General features: G+C 45.1%; 1 protein-coding gene across 1 annotated transcript in view; it reads left to right on the top strand.

Annotated features, from left to right (window-relative positions):
* nid1a (nidogen 1a) overlaps positions 1–19,365 on the top strand; it is an 85,949-nt gene that overhangs the window by 29,201 nt on the left and 37,383 nt on the right. Inside the window, exons 9-10 of the mRNA XM_067984134.1 lie at positions 10,087–10,230; positions 18,489–18,617. Coding sequence (XP_067840235.1) covers positions 10,087–10,230; positions 18,489–18,617 — 273 coding nt within the window. The remainder of the gene's footprint in view (positions 1–10,086; positions 10,231–18,488; positions 18,618–19,365) is intronic.

Genomic DNA, 19,365 nt, shown 5'->3' with positions numbered 1-19,365 from the left:
GGCAGATAACTGAAGCCAGTGATTGGTCTGTTTCTTCAGCCGCAGCAATTACTTAAATTCTTTGATGAGGTAACAGAGAGGGTAGATGAAGGCAATGCAGTCAATGTGGTGTATATGGACTTTCAAAAAGCATTTGATAAAGTGCCACATGGTAGGCTTGCTATTAAGATTGCGGCCCATGGAATAAAGTGGGTAATAGCAACATGGATACAGAATTGGCTAAATGACAGGAAACAGAGAGTAGTGGTGAACGGTTGTTTTTCGGACTGGAGGGAGGTGTACAGTTGTGTTCCCCGGGGGTCGGTGCTGGGACCATTGCTTTTCTTGATATATATTAATGACTTGGACTTGGGAGTACAGGGCACAATTTCAAAATTTGCAGATGACTCAAAACTTGGAAGGGTAGTAAACAGTGAGGAGGATAGTGATAGACTTCAAGAGGGTATAGACACTCTGGTGGCATGGGCGGACACGTGGCAGATGAAGTTTAACATGGAAAATATGGAGGTGATGCATTTCGGTCGTAAAAATGAGAGGCAATATAAACTAGAGGGCACAATTCTAAAAGGGGTGCAGGAACAGAGGGATTTGGGGTATATGTGCACAAATCATTGAAGGTGGCAGGGCAGGTTGAGAAAGCGGTTAAAAAGCATACAGGATCCTGGGCTTTATAAATAGAGGTACAGAGTACAAAAGTATGGCAGTCATGATGAACCTTTATAAAACACTGTTTTGGCCACAACTGGAGTAGCGTGTGCAGTTCTGGGCACTACACTTTAGGAAGGATGTGAAGGCCTTCGAGAGGGTGCAGAAGAGATTTACTAAAATGATTCCAGAGATAAGGGACTTAAATTACATGGATAGACTGGAGAAGCTGGGGTTGTTCTCCTTGGAGCAGAGATGGTTGCGAGGAGATTTGATAGAGGTATTCAAAATCATGAAGGGTCTAGACAGAGTAGATGGGGAGAAACTGTTCCCATTGGTGGAAGGGTCAAGGACCAAAGGACATAGATTTAAGGTGATTGGCAAAAGAACCAAAGGTGACATGAGGAAAAACATTTTTTACACACAGGGAGTGGTTAGGATCTGGAATGCACTGCCCGAGGGGATGGTGGAGACAGATTCAATCACGGCCTTCAAAAGGGAACAGGATAAGTACTTGAAACAAAAAGATGTGCAGGACTAAGGGGATAAGGGCGGGGCAGTGGGACTAGTTGGATTGCACGTGCATAGAGCCAGCGTGGACTCGATGGGCCGAATGGCCTCCTTCCGTGCTGTAACCTTTCTATGATTCTAACACGTTTTCAGTTTAAATTCAGTAATCTTGAGGCTCCATTGTCCATGTTCTGGGCAATAATCGATTACACTGATTCATGGAGATTTTACGTTCAACCTTCTGCAAATGGGTTTGAGCAGAAACTTGGGTGTAATTTCAGCTCTGTAAAACCAGCGCCCCTAGTGGGAACTCCAGGCCTAGATATACGATGACCAGTTGCTGTAAGCGAGTTATCGGGGTTGTGATAAAACGTTTGGCTTCGAGGGGACGAGTGAGGCAAAATTGCTTTATGTGCCCATGACTGTGGAGTTGAGGTGGTTTATAAGCATCTTGTGATCTTAGTTATCTGCTCGGACAGAGTGGACAGCCACCTCAAGAGCCCCCACGTTTATTTTGCATTTTAAAAATGGCTGTTCATCCTGGTACATAGAATTACATAGAATTTACAGCACAGAAACAGGCCATTTGGCCCAACTGGTCTGTGCTGTTGTTTATGCTCCACACGAGCCTCCTCCCTCCCTACTTCATCTGACCCTATCACTGTATCCTTCTATTCCTTTCTCTCTCGTGTTCATCTAGCTTTCCTTTCTTGTGACTCCATCTACTTAAGGCATTTTCTCATTATCCTCACACCTTAGCCAGCCATGGTTATTCCCACCACTGCCGGTGCAGCTATGAAACCGCTACTCTGAAGGTGTGAGAACCTCTCTGGGGGTCACTCTTCCTTTCTAGGGTTAACTAGCTGGCTTCCACTTGGCGGTTTCCCATCACAGCAACAACTACGTGCATATCACGCCTTTTAATGTAGTAAAATATCCCCTGGTGCTTCACAGGAGCGTAATCAGACACAATTTGACACCGAGCCACATAAGGAGATAACAGGACAGGTGGCCAAAAGCTTGGTCTAAGAGGTAGGTTTTAAGGAGCGCCTTAAAGGAGGAGAGAGAGGTGGAGAGGCGGCGAGGTTTAGGGAGGGAATTCCAGAGCTTAGGGCCTAGGCAGCTGAAGGCACGGCCACCAATGGTGGAGAGATTAAAATCGGGGATGCGCAAGAGGCCCGAATTGGAGGAGGGCAGAGATCTCAGAGGCTTGTAGGGCTGGAGGAGGTTACAGGGATAGGGAGGGGCGCGGCCATGGAGGGATTTGAAAACAAGGATGAGAATTTTAAAATCGAGGCGTTACTGGACTGGGAACCAATGTAGGTCAGCAAGCACAGGGGTGATGGGTGAACAGGGTGCGAGTTAGGATACGGGCAGCAGAGTTTTGGATGAGCTCAAGTTTGTGGAAGATGGGAGGCCGGCCAGGGGAGCATTGGAATAATCAAGTCTGGAGATAACCAAGGCATGGATGAGGGTTTCAGTAACTATGTGGAGGATTGAAGCACTGTGCCATCTCATAAATGATGTGTGTGAGGCCCACGGGAGGCGGTTCCAGAGACTGAGCAGAAGCCCAGATATTTAATCATTGTCTGCGTTTGAACGCACCCATTCAGGATAAGCATCTTTAAGTATGTTCCAGCTTAATGTGAAGTTGAAATATTTTCTCCAACTGGCAACTGTATTTCCACGGCCCAGTGTAATAGAACCATAGAAAAGATACAGCACAGAAGGGGGCCATTCGGCCCATCGTGTCCGCGTGTCCGTAATCTGTGAGAAACCTTTAATCCCCAAACACCAAAAGGGAAATTGGTGGGAGTGAATATGTAGGGAGTGTTCACCAATCCCCTTTCATCTGCTCACCGAGGGATTTCCAGCACATGGTTGGTTACCTAATTACTAGTTAGATACATGTTATGTTCTGGCAATGGTTCTTCAGGCCTGAAGTGCAAGTTATAATTTGACCTATGCTTATAAAATTGGCTAACATGGAAACTCACAAAACTTCAATCTGCCCCTGTTCCCATTTCTGGCTTTCTTGTTTTTCCCCCTCTCTTCCTGCTGCACATCAAGAACACACAAAAGAACAGGAGGAGGCCATTCAGCCCCTCGAGCCTGTTCCGCCTTTCAATTAGATTGCAGCTGATCTGTGTCTTAATTCCATCTACCCGCCTTGGTTCGGTAACCCTGCGCTCCCCTTTCCACTCCCCTTTGTGTGAAGTGCTTCCTGACATCACTCCTGAACGGCCTAGCTCTAATTTTAAGGTTATGCCCCCTTGTTCTGGACTTCTCCACCAGAGGAAATGGATTCTCTCTATCTACCCTATCAAATTCTTTAATCATCTTGATCACCTCAATTAGATCACCCCTTAATCTTCTATACTCGAGGGAATACAAGCCTAGTCTATGCAACCTGTCCTCATAACCCTTTTAGCCATGATTTAATTTAATTTAACCCTTTTTTAACATGCTGTATTGTTGGCATTAATCTTCTGTGCCATTGAGTGGCAGGGTATGTTGGGTAAAAATGTGGTGTCCACATATTTTGATTTTTGAACGGGCCACTTTCAGGACATGCTGTGCAAGTTCAGGCAGCAGGACCTGGTTACTTTTGGCACTGGAAGTAGTAAGATCTTGGGTGAAGGGCCTTGGTGTTTCTAATGGCAAGACTGCCAGTTGCTTTACACTACGGAATTGTATTTGGCACTCTTGGAACCACAGAAGGAGGCCACTTGTCACATTGTGTGTTGTGCTAGCTCTTTGCTAGAGCAATCCCAAACTAATCCCACTGCTCTGCTTCAAATATTTATCTCTTTTTCCCGTTAAAAGATGCAATGGCCTCTGTCTCTCCCTGTGACCTAAGCATTCCGTAGTCCAACAACACACTTGTGTTAAGAATCGTCTCCTAATTTCTGTCCTCACTTAGTAATATTAACTTGACAATTTCTCATCATTGACTCCCCAACCAAAGGAAATAATCTTTTTTTATTCATTCTATCAAAACCCTTTTCCCCCCAAAGGCGACTGTGTTATATGAAGAAGGTTTTGTGTTTCTGCCAAAATCTATGCCATTGGCATTGCCATAATGTAAAGGGAATCTTTAATTGTGATGCACAATACATTTACAATATTCTCCTGGTGTTCCCTGGAGAAAGTGAAAAGGGAGGGAAAAGAGGAGGTGACGAGTGCGTAACGCGAGTGCAAAAGGGGAGGGGAGGGGAGTGGAGCAAGGCGCGTGGATCTTTAGCTTTGCGGGAAATATACCACTCGGCTCCCTGAGATGTGAGGCGAGAAGGCTATAGCTTACTCTGGCCTTTCACAGCTTCGGGATGTCCCAAATCCCTTTACAGCCTTACAATAAAGCTTTTATGGTGAGGAAGGAAAATGTAAACCTGCTTGTATTTTTGTAAGTTATTAAAATTTTACGCCCTTCCAACCAGCCATCGTGCTGACGGTGTCAGCCACATACAATATGCTGCTCTTGACTTCTAAAAAGGCAAGCAGTTGCTTCCGTGAACTTTGGAATTATTAAATCATTCTCAGAATGGCACGTGCCATTATCAAGAGATTTACAGTTTCCGGAGAGTTTAAATGATATAATGAGTCAATTTAATAGACTAGACCCATTGTTTTGAAATGTAGTCACTGTTGTAATGTAGGAAGCGCAGCAGGCAATTTGCGCACAGCAAGATCCCACAAACAGCAATGTGATAATGACCAGATAATCTTTTTTTTTAGTGATGGTGGTTGAGTGACAAATATTGGCCAGGATACCAGGGAGAAATCCCCTGCTCTTCTTCAAATAGTGCCATGGGATCTTTTATGTCCATCTGAGGGGGCAGACGGGGCATCGGTTTAACGTCTCACCCGAAAGACGGCACCTCCGACAGTGTAGTACTCCCTCAGTACTGCACTGGGAGTGTCAGCCTAGATTGTGGGCTCAAGTATCCGGAGTGGGGCTTGCACCCACAACCTTCTGACTCGGGGGCGAGAGTGATGCCCAGTGAGCCATGGCTGACACCTTGAGAAGCGAGAAGAGTTTGTAAGCTTCACCCTCTGTATAGTTTGGATTTAGCAAACAGTGACCACCCTCCATGGGCATCATTAAAAAAGATGAGGCTGGTGAGGATATGCAGGCTTAAAAAAACAAAATTCAATTGTAGCAGTCAGGAAGTTTTTTGTAGATATTTAGATAACTGACCCTTGAAAACAGAACATTTTTGTTTATCTGCAGCCGATCTCTTCGTGACCCCAAACTGACACATCAATTAATTCTGGAACTAGTGGAACTGGAGCAGTTTACATTCCTAGTAATACAACAACTACAATTTGCATTTATGCTGCCCCTTTAACGTAGTAAAACGTCCCAAGGCGCTTCACAGGAGCCTTATCGGAAAAAAGTTGACACCGAGCCACATAAGGAGATATTAGGACAAGTGACCAAAAGCTTGGTCAAAGAGGTAAGTTTTAAGGAATGTCTTAAAAGAGGAGAGAGAGACAGAGAGATTTTGGGAGGGAATTCCAGAGTTTAGGGCCTAGGCAGCTGAAGGCACGGCCGCCAATGGTGGAGCGATGAAAATCGGGAATGCGGAGAAGGCCAGAATTGGAGGAGCGCAGAGATCTCAGAGGGTTGTAGGGTTGGGTGTCAATTTTTTTTGACCCAGAAGGTGCGGAAGTTTCTGTTTTACAGAATGTTCCTTAGATCAATGCGCAAACTTTAGCTGTTCTAGGTTATAACTAGTCAGCGTTCAATTTGAGGTCTTCATTTTATAAAGATTGCCACTCCTGATTCCATCTGAGGTTGCTAGATGCCAATGAATGTGCGTCAGACATGGAGTGAGGGCCGATTCCAGCCTGGTTGTTATTTTATATTTGATGCCTTTTTGTTTTTTAAAAAAAGAAAGACTTGTATTTCTATTACACCTTTCAGGACCTCAGGATGTCCCATAGTGCTTCACAGCCAGTGAAGTACTTTTGAATTGTACTTTTAGACCTTGCTGCGCATAAATTGGCTAACGCATTTCCCTACATTACAACAGTCTCTACACTTCAAAAGTACTTCATTTGTGAGACTGTTTGTAAGAACATAAGAACATAAGAAATAGGAGCAGGAGTAGGCCAATCGGCCCCTCGAGCCTGCTCCGCCATTCAATAAGATCATGGCTGATCTGATCCTAACCTCAAATCTAAATTCATGTCCAATTTCCTGCCCGCTCCCCGTAACCCCTAATCCCCTTTACTTCTAGGAAACTGTCTATTTCTGTTTTAAATTTATTTAATGATGTAGCTTCCACAGCTTCCTGGGGCAGCAAATTCCACAGACCTACCACCCTCTGAGTGAAGAAGTTTCTCCTCATCTCAGTTTTGAAAGAGCAGCCCCTTATTCTAAGATTATGCCCCCTAGTTCTAGTTTCACCCATCCTTGGGAACATCCTTACCGCATCCACCCGATCAAGCCCCTTCACAATCTTATATGTTTCAATAAGATCGCCTCTCATTCTTCTGAACTCCAATGAGTAGAGTCCCAATCTACTCAACCTCTCCTCATATGTCCGCCCCCTCATCCCCGGGATTAACCGAGTGAACCTTCTTTGTACTGCCTCGAGAGCAAGTATGTCTTTTCTTAAGTGTGGACACCAAAACTGTATGCAGTATTCCAGGTGCGGTCTCACCAATACCTTATATAACTGCAGCAATACCTCCCTGTTTTTATATTCTATCCCCCTAGCAATAAAAGCCAACATTCCGTTGGCCTTCTTGATCACCTGCTGCACCTGCATACTAACTTTTTGATTTTCTTGCACTCGGACCCCCAGATCCCTTTGTACTGCAGTACTTTCCAGTTTCTTGCCATTAAGATAATAGCTTGCTCTTTGATTTTTCCTGCCAAAGTGCATAACCTCACATTTTCCAATATTGTATTGCACCTGCCAAATCTCCGCCCACTCACCCAGCCTGTCTATATCCCCTTGTAGGTTTTTTATGTCCTCCTCACTCTCTACTTTCCCTCCCATCTTTGTATCATCTGCAAACTTTGATATGTTACACTCGGTCCCCTCCTCCAAATCGTTAATATAGATTGTAAAGAGTTGGGGACCCAGCACCGACCCCTGCGGAACACCACTGGCTACTGGTTGCCAGTCCGAGAATGAACCATTTATCCCAACTCTCTGCTTCCTGTTAGATAACCAATCCTCCACCCATGCCAGAATATTACCCCCAATCCAGTGATTCTTTATCTTGAGCAATAATCTTTTATGTGGCACCTTGTCGAATGCCTTCTGGAAGTCTAAATACACTACGTCCACTGGTTCCCCTTTATCCACCCTGTACATTATGTCCTCAAAGAACTCAAGCAAATTTGTCAGACATGACTTCCCCTTCGTAAAGCCATGCTGACTTTGCCTATTAAATTATGTTTATCCAAATGTTCCGCTACTGTCTCCTTAATAATAGACTCCAAAATTTTACCCACCACAGATGTTAGGCTAACTGGTCTATAATTTCCAGCCTTCTGCCTACTACCCTTTTTAAATAAGGGTGTTACATTAGCAGTTTTCCAATCTGCCGGGACCTTTGCCGAGTCCAGAGAATTTTGGAAAATTATTACCAAAGCATTCACAATCCCTACTGCCACTTCCCTCAAGACCCTAAGATGTAAGCCATGAGGTCCAGGGGATTTATCCGCCTTGAGTCCCATTAATTTACTGAGTACCAATTCCTTAGTGATTTTAATCGTATTTAGCTCCTCCCCCCTTGGAGCCCCCTGTTTTTCCAGTGTTGGGATATTCTTAGTGTCCTCTACCGTAAAGACTGAAACAAAATATTTGTTCAGCATTTTTGTGGGATCTTGCTGTGCGCAAATTGGCTGCCGCATTTCCTACATTACAACAGTGACTATAGTTCAAAAGTAAAGCGCTTTGGGATGTCCTGGGATCATAAAAGGCACTGTATAAATGCAAGTCTTTCTTATTAGCAGTGTACCAATGCACAGGAAGTTCTGGTGGAAGTTGTTCCTGCTGCTTGCACACCTTTGAAACACTTCTCCCGAATTTCTTCGTGCTTTGTGAGCCACATTTGCATGTGGTAGAGTGAGAGCATTCCAGTCTCCTGAGTTTTTTTCAGCATTGTAGCTCACTTTGAGGTTTTATAGTTAACGAGCAGATTTCATGTATTCCTCCCACTGATCTGGTCTTCACATGTCTGCTTGTTCAAGAATAATGGAAAACTCAAAACTATTTCAAAAATGCCCTGTTTTATCATAACAGTAACCCTTACAGAAACCCACTTGGCTTCCAGCGAGAGCTTCAATTATTCAGTGGTGGAAGATAAAGCAAGTAATGAATATTCAAAGTGTCGTAAATTCCTATCGCTGGAACTGTGATCCCTCTTTGACGGGAAGGTTCCATTCCAGCTAAGGTTTGTGCTGCAGTACTTCTGGACACTGCAGACAGAGTTTACAGAGTTTTTATATTGGTAGTGAAGAGTTGGCAATGTGGTCCTCCCAACAATGTGAAGGAGGCAAACTCTGTCAGCCGTGGCTCAGTGAGTAACACTCTCACCTACTGAGTCAGAAGGTTGTGTATTCAACTCCCACTCCAGAGACTTGAGTACATATTCCAGACTGACACACCCAGGGCCAGTACTGAGGGAGTGCTGCACTGTCGGAGGTGCCGTCTTTCAGATGAGACGTTAAACCGAGGGCCCCGTGGGCTGACCCCTCAGGTGGACGTAAAAGATCCCACTGCCATTATTTTGAAGAAGAGCAGGGGAGTTCTCCCCGGTGTCCTGGCCAATATTTATCCCTCAACTAACACCTAAAACAGATTATCTAGTCATTATCACATTGCTGTTTGTGGGATCTTGCTGTGCGCAAATTGGCTGCCACGTTTCCTCCATTACAACAGTGATTACACGTCAAAAGTAATTTATTGGCTGTAAAGCGCTTTGGGACATCCTGAGATGGTGAAAGGTGCAATATAAATGCTTTTTTTTCTTTCTGTAAGGAGTCTGAATGTGCAACAAAGCTTGCATTTAAAGCTATAAACTTTAATTACTCTATCTTCTTTTCCTATTAAATTGATTCTTTTCTGTCCCAAGAACTGCTGTGAACTTGGGGTTTGCATAAGACAAGCTCGCTTTACATGCTGTGAGCAGCCTTTTATTCCACAGCATGTTTTGTTTCAAGCATGTAAACCTTGTAAGAGGCAGGTTGGACAAGTCATTAAGGGGCCCTGAGTGGGTGTCCTGCAAAGTTGCCTTGAGGGTTTTTATGGTCATTAAGGAAAAGGAAGCTTTTATTTCAGCAAAACATTGTTGAGAACAATTAGATCAGAATTTTAGTTACTCTAAATTACCATTTTACCAGTAAGTTGCAGGGGTTCAAACAAAATGTAGTGAAACCAGCCTGGTTATTTGTGGCCTCTTGCAATTCTCCGATTTTCATTGCCCCTCCATTGGCGGCTGTGCCTTCAGCTGCCTAGGCCCTAAGCTCTGGAATTCCCTCTCTAAACCTCTCTGCCTCTCTATCTCTCTACCTCTCCTTTAAAATACTTCTTAAAATCTACCTCTTTGCCCAAGCTTTTGGTCACCTGTCCTAATATCTCCTTACGTGGCTCGGTGTCAAATTTTGTCTGATTATTCTTCTGTGAAGCACTGTGGGACGTTTTACTACGTTAAAGGCGCTGTATCTATGCAAGTTGTTGATTGGAAGAGCACAGCTGAATGGTGCGTTATTCTACATCAATTGTCACGAAAGGAATGGATGTAACAATCTGTTGGAAGGGATGTTTAACCTGAACAAATTGTTCAGCTTAAGTGAAATAAGCAGCACAATAATACATTTTATTGTTTTTCTGCTGAACAGGTGGGAGATCAAGGGGTATATGTGAACGCTAATTTAAAATGGAATTCTAATTCTCTCCTGTTTGATAGATGACTCGAGTACCGTGAACCAGAACCCGTGCTATACCGGAGCCCATGGATGTGACACCAACGCAGCTTGCCGGCCAGAACAGGGAAATCGGTTCACTTGTGAATGTTCCGCTGGCTTTTATGGTGACGGCCGAACGTGCTATGGTATGAGAATGACTGGCGGTAAAACAGGCTGCAACTTGCTCTCAAATTTCTGCTTATGTTCATCTGTAAAGCTGGCTAGAACCAGACTTAACCCCCCCCCCCCCCCCCCCGCAGCCCATATATTGGGAGCCATACCGAATGCTGGTGGACATTTTCATAGAATTACCTAGAATGTACAGCACAAAATCTGGCCATTCGGCCCAACATGTCCATGCTCCACACGAGTCTCCTCCCTACTTCATCTCACCCTATCAGTATATCCTTCTATTCCTTTCTCCCTCATGTACTTAATTAGCTTCCCCTTAAATGCATCTATGTTATTCGCCTCAACTACTCCTTGTGGCAGCGAGTTCCACATTCCAACCACTCTCTGGGCAAAGAAGTGTGGATTTTGTGTGGGTTTCTCTGTTGATGAGGGAGCTGAACACAATGTACGATCTATTATAGTGAGGAGCTGTTGTATTCTTTCTTCATTGTTGCATATATTGCAGCTTTTCAAACTGACTTACAGTAACAGCATATTATAGAGAATGCAACTGTTCAGAGAAATTCTTGAATGCAGTACCAGAGTGCTTCCATTGAACTGTACATTGGCTCCCATAGAACTGTACCTTCTCCTAAAGGTCTTTTACGAGATGGTGACTCAGCTAAGTGGTCATTCATGCGTGAGTCCAGAAAGGGACAGGGATGTCACAACCACCCTCCAGACCTGCCTTGCACAATGTCCACATACTCATTGTTAGTGGACACTACTCAGTAGAGATTGGGAGGAAGACTTCTTGCTGATTTTACGACATCAGTTTCCACATGTGCGCTGACGACATCCAGCTCTACCCCACCACCACCTCTCTCGACCCCTCCACTGCCTCTGATTTGTCACATTGCTTCTCCGATATCCAGTTCTGGATGAATAGAAATTTCCTCCAATTAAACATGGGGAAGACCCGAAGCCATTGTCTGCATTTACCCACTGAACCAATCGGGGCATCAACAGGCCATACGCTTAGTGCAGCAATCCATCCAGTCGCATGAAAGGTGCATATTAACTGTGATCAGTTACACATCCTGTGTCTGAGGTCTTCATCCATGTCTGTGATACCTCCAGACTCGATTATTCCAATGCTCTCCTGGCCGGCCTCCCACTTTGCACCCTCTGTAAACTTGAGCTCACCCAAAACTCTGCTGCCTGTATCCTAACTCGCACCAAGTCCCATTCACCCATCACCCACTGTGCTCGCTGACCTACATTGGCTCCCGGTCCGGCAACGCCTCAATTTTAAAACTCTCATCCTTGTTTTCAAATCCCTCCATGGCCTCACCCCCTCCCTATCTCTGTAACCTCCTCCGGCCCTACAACCCTCCAAGATCTGTGCGCTTCTCCGATTCTGGCCGCTTGTGAATCCCCGATTTTCAGCGCTCCACCATTGGTGGCCGTGCCTTCAGCTGCCTAGGCCCTAAGCTCTGGAATTCCCTCCCTAAACCTCTCCACCCCTCTACCTCTCTCTTCTCCTTTAAGACGCTCCTTAAAACCTACCTCTTTGCCAAGCTTTTGGTCACCTGACCTAACATCTCCTTATGTGGCTCGGTGTCAAATTCTGTCTGATTACGCTCCTACGAACCGCCTCGGGACGTTTTACTCCGTTAAAGGAGTTATATAAATGCAAGTTGTTGTTGTCTTTGGGGTGAATTCTGCCAGTGGGTTGAAGAGGTTACGATGTCTTTTTAAGAGAGAAAATTTAGAATAATTGTATACGCTGAAGTTTTAAATGGGGATAGACCATAATACCAATTGTTGATGATGTCAGGAAGGATCAAGAAGCAGTGGCGTTGGTTTTGGTGCCGCTGTTCTAGTCAGACTCTGTGCACAAATCAAATCCCTTCAAATAAATATTTGTCCCATGAGATTCCCAAGCATAATTAAACATAAGGGTAATAATAAACATAAATCTCCATATTACAAAAAGGATATTGAGGCACTGGAGAAGGTGCAAAATAAATTCACAAGGATGATACCAGAACTGAGAGATTATACCTGTCAGGAAAAATTAACTGGCTGGGGCTCCTTTCTCTAGAAAAGAGAAGGCTGAGGGTGACCTGATAGAGGTTTTTAAAATTATGAAAGGGTTTGCTACGGTAGTTGTAGAGAAAATGTTTCCACTTGTGGGGGAGTCCAAAACTAGGGGCCATAAATATAAGACAGTCACTAATCAATCCAATCAGGAATTCAGGAGAAATCTCTACTCAGAGAATGGTGAGAACATGGAACTCACTAGTGCATGGGGTGGTTGAAGCGAATAGCACAGATGCATTTAGGGGGGAGCTAGATAAACACGAGGGATAAAGGAAGAGAAGGATTTGCTGATAGGATGAGATGAAGTAGGGAGGGAGGAGGCTCGTGTGGAGCATAAACACTGGCATAAACCAGTTGATCTGAGTAGCTGTATGCTGTTAATTCTATGTAATGCATTGGTCGTGTTTTCAGACTCCAGTAAGCCCACTTGTTTCTGTTAATGGCTAGCCTTTTGCAGTCAACGTGCCCACTCTGGCCTGCTCCAGGACTGAAGTACAGGGTAAATGAAAGGCAAAGGAGCAGCATTTTATCCTGGAGGAGTCCTAGAAGCTGAAGCAGGTGTGAGATTTCTGATCTCATTATTTGTGATACATGTCCGTACAAGCTCAAACCAGAATAATTGTGGATCTCATTTTCGAGATATTGTGAGGACGGTCTGGAGTTGTGAATTGTGGGGAGGATAGAATCTGTTCAATTCCTTTTGTTCAGACGAAGTTTAAAAAAAAAACAATGATTTGTTATAATGCATTTAAGGGGAAGCTGGATAAACACATGAGGAATAAAGGAATAAAAGGATATGCTGATAGGGTTAGATGAAGTAAGGTGGGAGGAGGCTCGTGTGGAGCATAAATACCGGCATTGACCAGTTGGGCCTAATGGCATGTTTCTGTGCTGTGAAATTCTGTGTAACTCTATCTTCTGTCCTGGAAATGTTTTGTTCAGTTTTTAAAACAGATAGCTACATTTACCTTAAGCCGAACAGAATGGAAATTTTTCCTGCAGGGAATGTGAGGTGCCTCCTGGACAGCATGATTCTATCTCGATTGCCCCTTGCAGAGGTAAAACTACCAGAAACACAGGAGTGGCCTGGCAGTCTTAGATAAGGAGTGATATATGGTGCGGAGCAGCCTAGACGCATCTTTAATGGGGAGGGGGATTGAAATTATAACTTTTTTATTCGTTCATGGGATGTGGGCGTCGCTGGCGAGGCCGGCATTTATTGCTCATCCCTAATTGCCCTTGAGACGGTGGTGGTGAGCCGCCTTCTTGAACCGCTGCAGTCCGTGTGATGAAGGTTCTCCGACAGTGCTGTTAGGAAGGGAGTTCCAGGATTTTGACCCAGCGACGATGAAGGAACGGCGATATATTTCCAAGTCGGGATGGTGTGTGACTTGGATGGGAACGTGCAGGTGATGTTGTTCCCATGTGCCTGCTGCTCTTGTCCTTCTAGATGGGAGAGGTCGTGGGTTTGGGAGGTGCTGTCGAAGAAGCCTTGGTGAGTTGCTGCAGTGCATCCTGTGGATGGTACACACTGCAGCCACTGTGCGAAGGTGGTGAAGGGAGTGAATGTTTAGGATGGTGGATGGGGTGCCAATCAAGCGGGCTGCTTTGTCCTGGATGGTGTCGAGCTTCTTCAGTGTTGTTGGAGCTGCACTCGTCCAGGCAAGTGGAGAGTATTCCATCACACTCCTGACTTGTGCCTTGTAGATGGTGGAAAGGCTTTGGGGAGTCAGGAGGTGAGTCACTCGCGGCAGAATACCCAGCCTGTGACCTGCTCTTGTAGCCACAGTATTTATATGGCTGGTCCAGTTAAGTTTCTGGTCAATGGTGACCCCCAGGATGTTGATGGTGGGGGATTCTGCGATGGTAATGCCTTTGAATGTCAACGGGAGGTGGTTAGACTCTCTCTTGTTGGAGATGGTCATTGCCTGGCACTTGTCTGGCACGAATGTTACTTGCCACTTATCAGCCCAAGCCTGGATGTTTTCCAGGTCTTGTTGCATGCGGGCTCGCACTGCTTCATTATTTGAGGGGTTGTGAATGGAACTGAACACTGTGCAATCATCAGCGAACAATCCCATTTCTGACCTTATGATGGAGGGAAGGTCATTGATGAAGCAGCTGAAGATGGTTGGGCCTCGGACACTGCCCTGAGGAACTCCTGCAGCAATGCCCTGGGGCTGAGATGATTGGCCTCCAACAACCACTCCCATCTTCCTTTGTGCTAGGTATGACTCCAGCCATTGGAGAGTTTTCCCCCTGATTTCCATTTACTTCAATTTTACTGGGGCTCCTTGGTGCCACACTCGGTCAAATGCTGCCTTGATGTCAAGGGCAGTCACTCTCACCTCACCTCTGAGATTCAGCTCTTTTGTCCATGTTTGGACCAAGGCTGTAATGAGGTCTGGAGCCGAGTGGTCCTGGCGGAATCCAAACTGAGCATCGTTGAGCAGGTTATTGGTGAGTAAGTGCCGCTTGATAGCACTGTCGACGACACCTTCCATCACTTTGCTGATGATTGAGAGTAGACTGATGGGGTGGTAACTGGCCGGATTGGATTTGTCCTGCTTTTTGTGGACAGGGCATACCTGGGCAATCTTCCACATTGTTGGGTAGATGCCAGTGTTGTAGCTGTACTGGAACAGCTTGGCTAGAGGCCCAGCTAGTTCTGGAGCACAATTCTTCAGCACTACAGCCGGGATGTTGTCGGGGCCCATAGCCTTTGCTGTATCCAGTGCACTCAGCCGTTTCTTGATATCACGTGGAGTGAATCGAATTGGCTGAAGACTGGCTTCTGTGACGGTGGGGATATCGGGAGGAGGCCGAGATGGATCATCCACTCGGCCCTTCTGGCTGAAGATGGTTGCAAACGCTTCAGCCTTGTCTTTTGCACTCACGTGCTGGACTCCGCCATCAGTGAGGATGGGGATGTTTGTAGAGCCGCCTCCTCCCGTTAGTTGTTTAATTGTCCACCACCATTCACGACTGGATGTGGCAGGACTGCAGAGTGTTGATCTGATCCGTTGGTTGTGGAATCGCTCAGCTCTGTCTATAGCATGTTGCTTCCGCTGTTTAGCATGCATGTAGTCCTGAGTTGTAGCTTCACCAGACTGGCACCTCATTTTTAGGTATGCCTGGTGCTGCTCCTGGTATGCTCTTCTACATTCCTCATTGAACCAGGGTTGATCCCCTGGCTTGTTGGTAATGGTGGAATGAGGAATATGCTGGGCCATGAGATTACAAATTGTGCTGGAATACAATTCTGCTGCTGCTGATGGCCTACAATGCCTCATGGATGCCCAGTTTTGAGTTGCTCGATCTGCTCTGAATCTATCCCATTTAGCACGGTGGCAGTGCCACAAAACACGTTGGATGGTATCCTCAGTGCGAAGACGGGACTTCATCTCCACGAGGACTGTGCGGTGGTCACTCCTACCAATACTGTCATGGACAGATGCATCTGCGACAGGTAGATTGGTGAGGACGAGGTCAAGTAGGTTTTTCCCTCATGTTGGTTCGCTCACCACCTGCCGCAGGCCCAGTCTGGCAGCTATGTCCTTCAGGACTCGGCCAGCTCGGTCAGTTGTGGTGCCACTCTTTAAGTCCCCCACCCATGGAGGAGGATTGATTCATCAGCTAAGGGAGGGCAGTAGGTGGTAATCAGCAGGAGGTTTCCTTGCCCATGTTTGACCTGATGCCATGAGATTTCATGGGGTCCGGAGTCAATGTTGAGGACTCCCAGGGCCACTCCCTCCTGACTGTATACCACTGTACCGCCACCTCTGGTGGGTCTGTCCTGCCGGTGGGACAGGACATCCCCAGGGATGGTGATGGAAGAGTCTGGGATGTTTGCTGAACGATATGATTCTGTGAGTATGGCTATGTCAGGCTGTTGCTTGACTAGTCTGTGGGACAGCTCTCCCAATTTTGGCACAAGTCCCCAGATGTTCGTGAGGAGGACTTTGCAGGGTCGACTGGGCTTGGTTTGACTTTGTCGTGTCCGGTGCCTAGTGGTCTGATGCCGGGTGGTCCGTCCGGTTTTATTCTTATTATGACTTTTTTTCGCGAGATTTTACAACTGAGTGGCTTGCTCAGCCATTTCAGAGGGCAGTTCAGAATCAACCACATTGTTGTGGGTCTGGAGTCACATATCGGCCAGACTGGGTAAGGACGGCAGTTTTTTTTCTCTAAAGGACATTAGTGAACCAGATGGGTTTTTACGACAATCCGGTAGTTTCATGGCCACCATTACTGATACTAGTATTTTAATTCCAGATTTTATTTAATTAATTGAATTTAAATTCCCCAGCTGCCGTGGCGGGATTTGAATTCATGACTCTGGATTATTAGTCCAGGCCTCTGGATTACTAGTCCAGTAACATAACCACTATGCTACCGTACCCACTTAGAATCATAGAAGTTTACAACATGGAAACAGGCCCTTCGGCCCAACATGTCCATGTCGCGCAGTTTCTCCCACTAAGCTAGTCCCAATTGCCTGCACTTGGCCCATATCCCTCTATACCCATCTTACCCATGTAACTGTCCAAATGCTTTTTAAAAGACAAAATTGTACCTGCCTCTACTACTGCCTCTGGCAGCTTGTTCCAGACACTCACCACCCTTTGAGTGAAAAAATTGCCCCTCTGGACCCTTTTGTATCTCTCCCCTCTCACCTTAAATCTATGCCCCCTCGTTATAGACTCCCCTACCTTTGGGAAAGGATTTTGACTATCTACCTTATCTATGCCCCTCATTATTTTATAGACTTCTATAAGATCACCCCTAAACCTCCTACTCTCCAGGGAAAAAAGTCTCAGTCTATCCAACCTCTCCCTATAAGTCAAACCATCAAGTCCCGGTAGCATCCTAGTAAATCTTTTCTGCACTCTTTCTAGTTTAATAATGTCCTTTCTATAATAGGTGACCAAAACTGTACACAGTATTCCAAGTGTGGCCCTACTAATGTCTTGTACAACTTCAACAAGACATCCCAACTCCTGTATTCAATGTTCTGACCAATGAAACCAAGCATGCTGATTGCCTTCTTCACCACCCTATCCACCTGTGACTCCACTTTCAAGGAGCTATGAACCTGTACTCCCAGATCTCTTTGTTCTATAACTCTCCCCAACGCCCTACCATTAACGGAGTAGGTCCTGGCCCGATTCGATCTACCAAAATGCAGCACCTCACATTTATCTAAATTAAACTCCATCTGCCATTCATCGGCCCACTGGCCCAATTTATCAAGATCCCATTGCAATCCTCGATAACCTTCTTCACTGTCCACAATGCCACCAATCTTGGTGTCATCTGCAAACTTGCGTATAGCGCCTTTAACTTGTTTCCCATTTGTCGTATGGTTCACTGATAAATGCTTCAATGATTTCAGATGCACTTTTTCTGTTATGTAAGGTTTGAATTGCAGCATTTTGAAAGCAGTATTGAATTCTGTAACTTCTTTTTTAATACAAACTGATACCAAATAATATTGTTTGACAGCCACGAACAGATGGGAATCTGCGAAGCTGGGGGTTTGAGGAGTTTTGTGAGGATAAACTCCTCAGAGCGGAGGATGTGAAATAAAAATGTTGCTTGCAGTCGAGTAATAAATTGACGCCCAATTCCACATAACAACAAACTGCATTTTTATAGCGCCTTTAACATAGAAAAATGTCCCTAGTCTATCCTAGCCTCTTGCGCATTCCCGATTTTAATCATTCCACCATTAGCGACCGTGCCTTCAGCTGCCTGGACCCTAAGCTCTGGAATTCCCTCCCTAAACCTCTCCACCTCTCTACCTCTTCTCCTTTAAGACGCTCCTTAAAACCTACCTCTTTGACCAAGCTTTTGGTCACCTGTCTTAATATCTCCTTACATGGCTCAGTGTCAAATTTTGTTTGATAATCGCCCCTGTGAAGCGCCTTGGGATGTTTTACTACGTTAAAGGTCTATATAAATGCAAGTTTTTGTTGTTGATGTAGGTGAGGGAGGAGGAAGTGTTCACAAATCAAGGTTTTAGATTTAAGTAAGGCAAACTTCAATGGGATGAGAAATAAATTGACCTCAGTAAACTGGGCTGAACTGTTAATGGGTGTTTTTTTTTATTATTGCTCAGTTAAGTAGTAACTATGCTCCTTGGTTCCAGCTCGATAAAGTTCTTCCCACTGTTCTCACCCTGCAGATGTTGATGAATGCAGAGAGAACCATTCCATTTGTGGAAACTATGCCGTCTGTAATAATCAGCCAGGAACTTTCCGATGTGAATGTTTCGCAGGCTATCAATTTGCAGATGATGGGCGGACCTGTGTGGGTAAGTTCTACCTGTTCAGTACGATGTCTTTTTTGTATTCAGTGTTTACTAAGACTCATTTAGAAAACTCTTTGGGTTTAACATTTTTTTTAATGCAGTTGAAATGAAAAATCTGTTCCATTTTAATTACCTTTTTTCATTGTAAATGAATTGTTAGAAACATAGAATCATACATCACAGAAGGAGGCCATTCTGCAAATCTTATCCCCTTCAAGTATATATCCAATTCCCTTTTGAAAGTTACTATTGAATCTGCTTCCACCACCCTTAAAGGCAGTGCATTCCAGATCATTCAACTCGCTGCATAAAAAAAAATTCTCCTCATCTCCTCTCTGGATCTTTTGCCAATTATCTTAAATCTATGTCCTCTGGTTACCGACCCTCCTGCCAGTGGAAACAAGTTCTCCTTATTAACTCTATCAAAACCCTTGTTGGAAGAGTCTTGTTTCTACTCCTTGTAACTTTACAGAATTGAATAGATTCTCTCTGTTCATGGAATGAGAAAATTGATCTACAGACCTAATTAGAGCATCACTGATGCATCCCTTCATTCAGTGATCATGTTTGAACACGAGTCTTCAGGAACACGAGAAGACCCAACAACCCTCTCTCCCTGTTTATAACGTCTCGCTGTATTCTTAAATCCTTTCTCTCTCCAGGGATGGATTTATACTTCGGTCCCCTTCAGTTACCTTCCCTGATTGCTTATTCCATTGCTCTATTGACCTCTGGCTGAACAGTTCCACCT

Source organism: Heptranchias perlo, chromosome 5 (assembly GCF_035084215.1).
Source record: "Heptranchias perlo isolate sHepPer1 chromosome 5, sHepPer1.hap1, whole genome shotgun sequence".
NCBI classification, from domain to species: Eukaryota; Metazoa; Chordata; class Chondrichthyes; order Hexanchiformes; family Hexanchidae; genus Heptranchias; species Heptranchias perlo.
The sequence above is the reverse complement of the archived record's forward strand: the minus strand, read 5'-3'. Positions and strand labels throughout refer to the sequence as shown.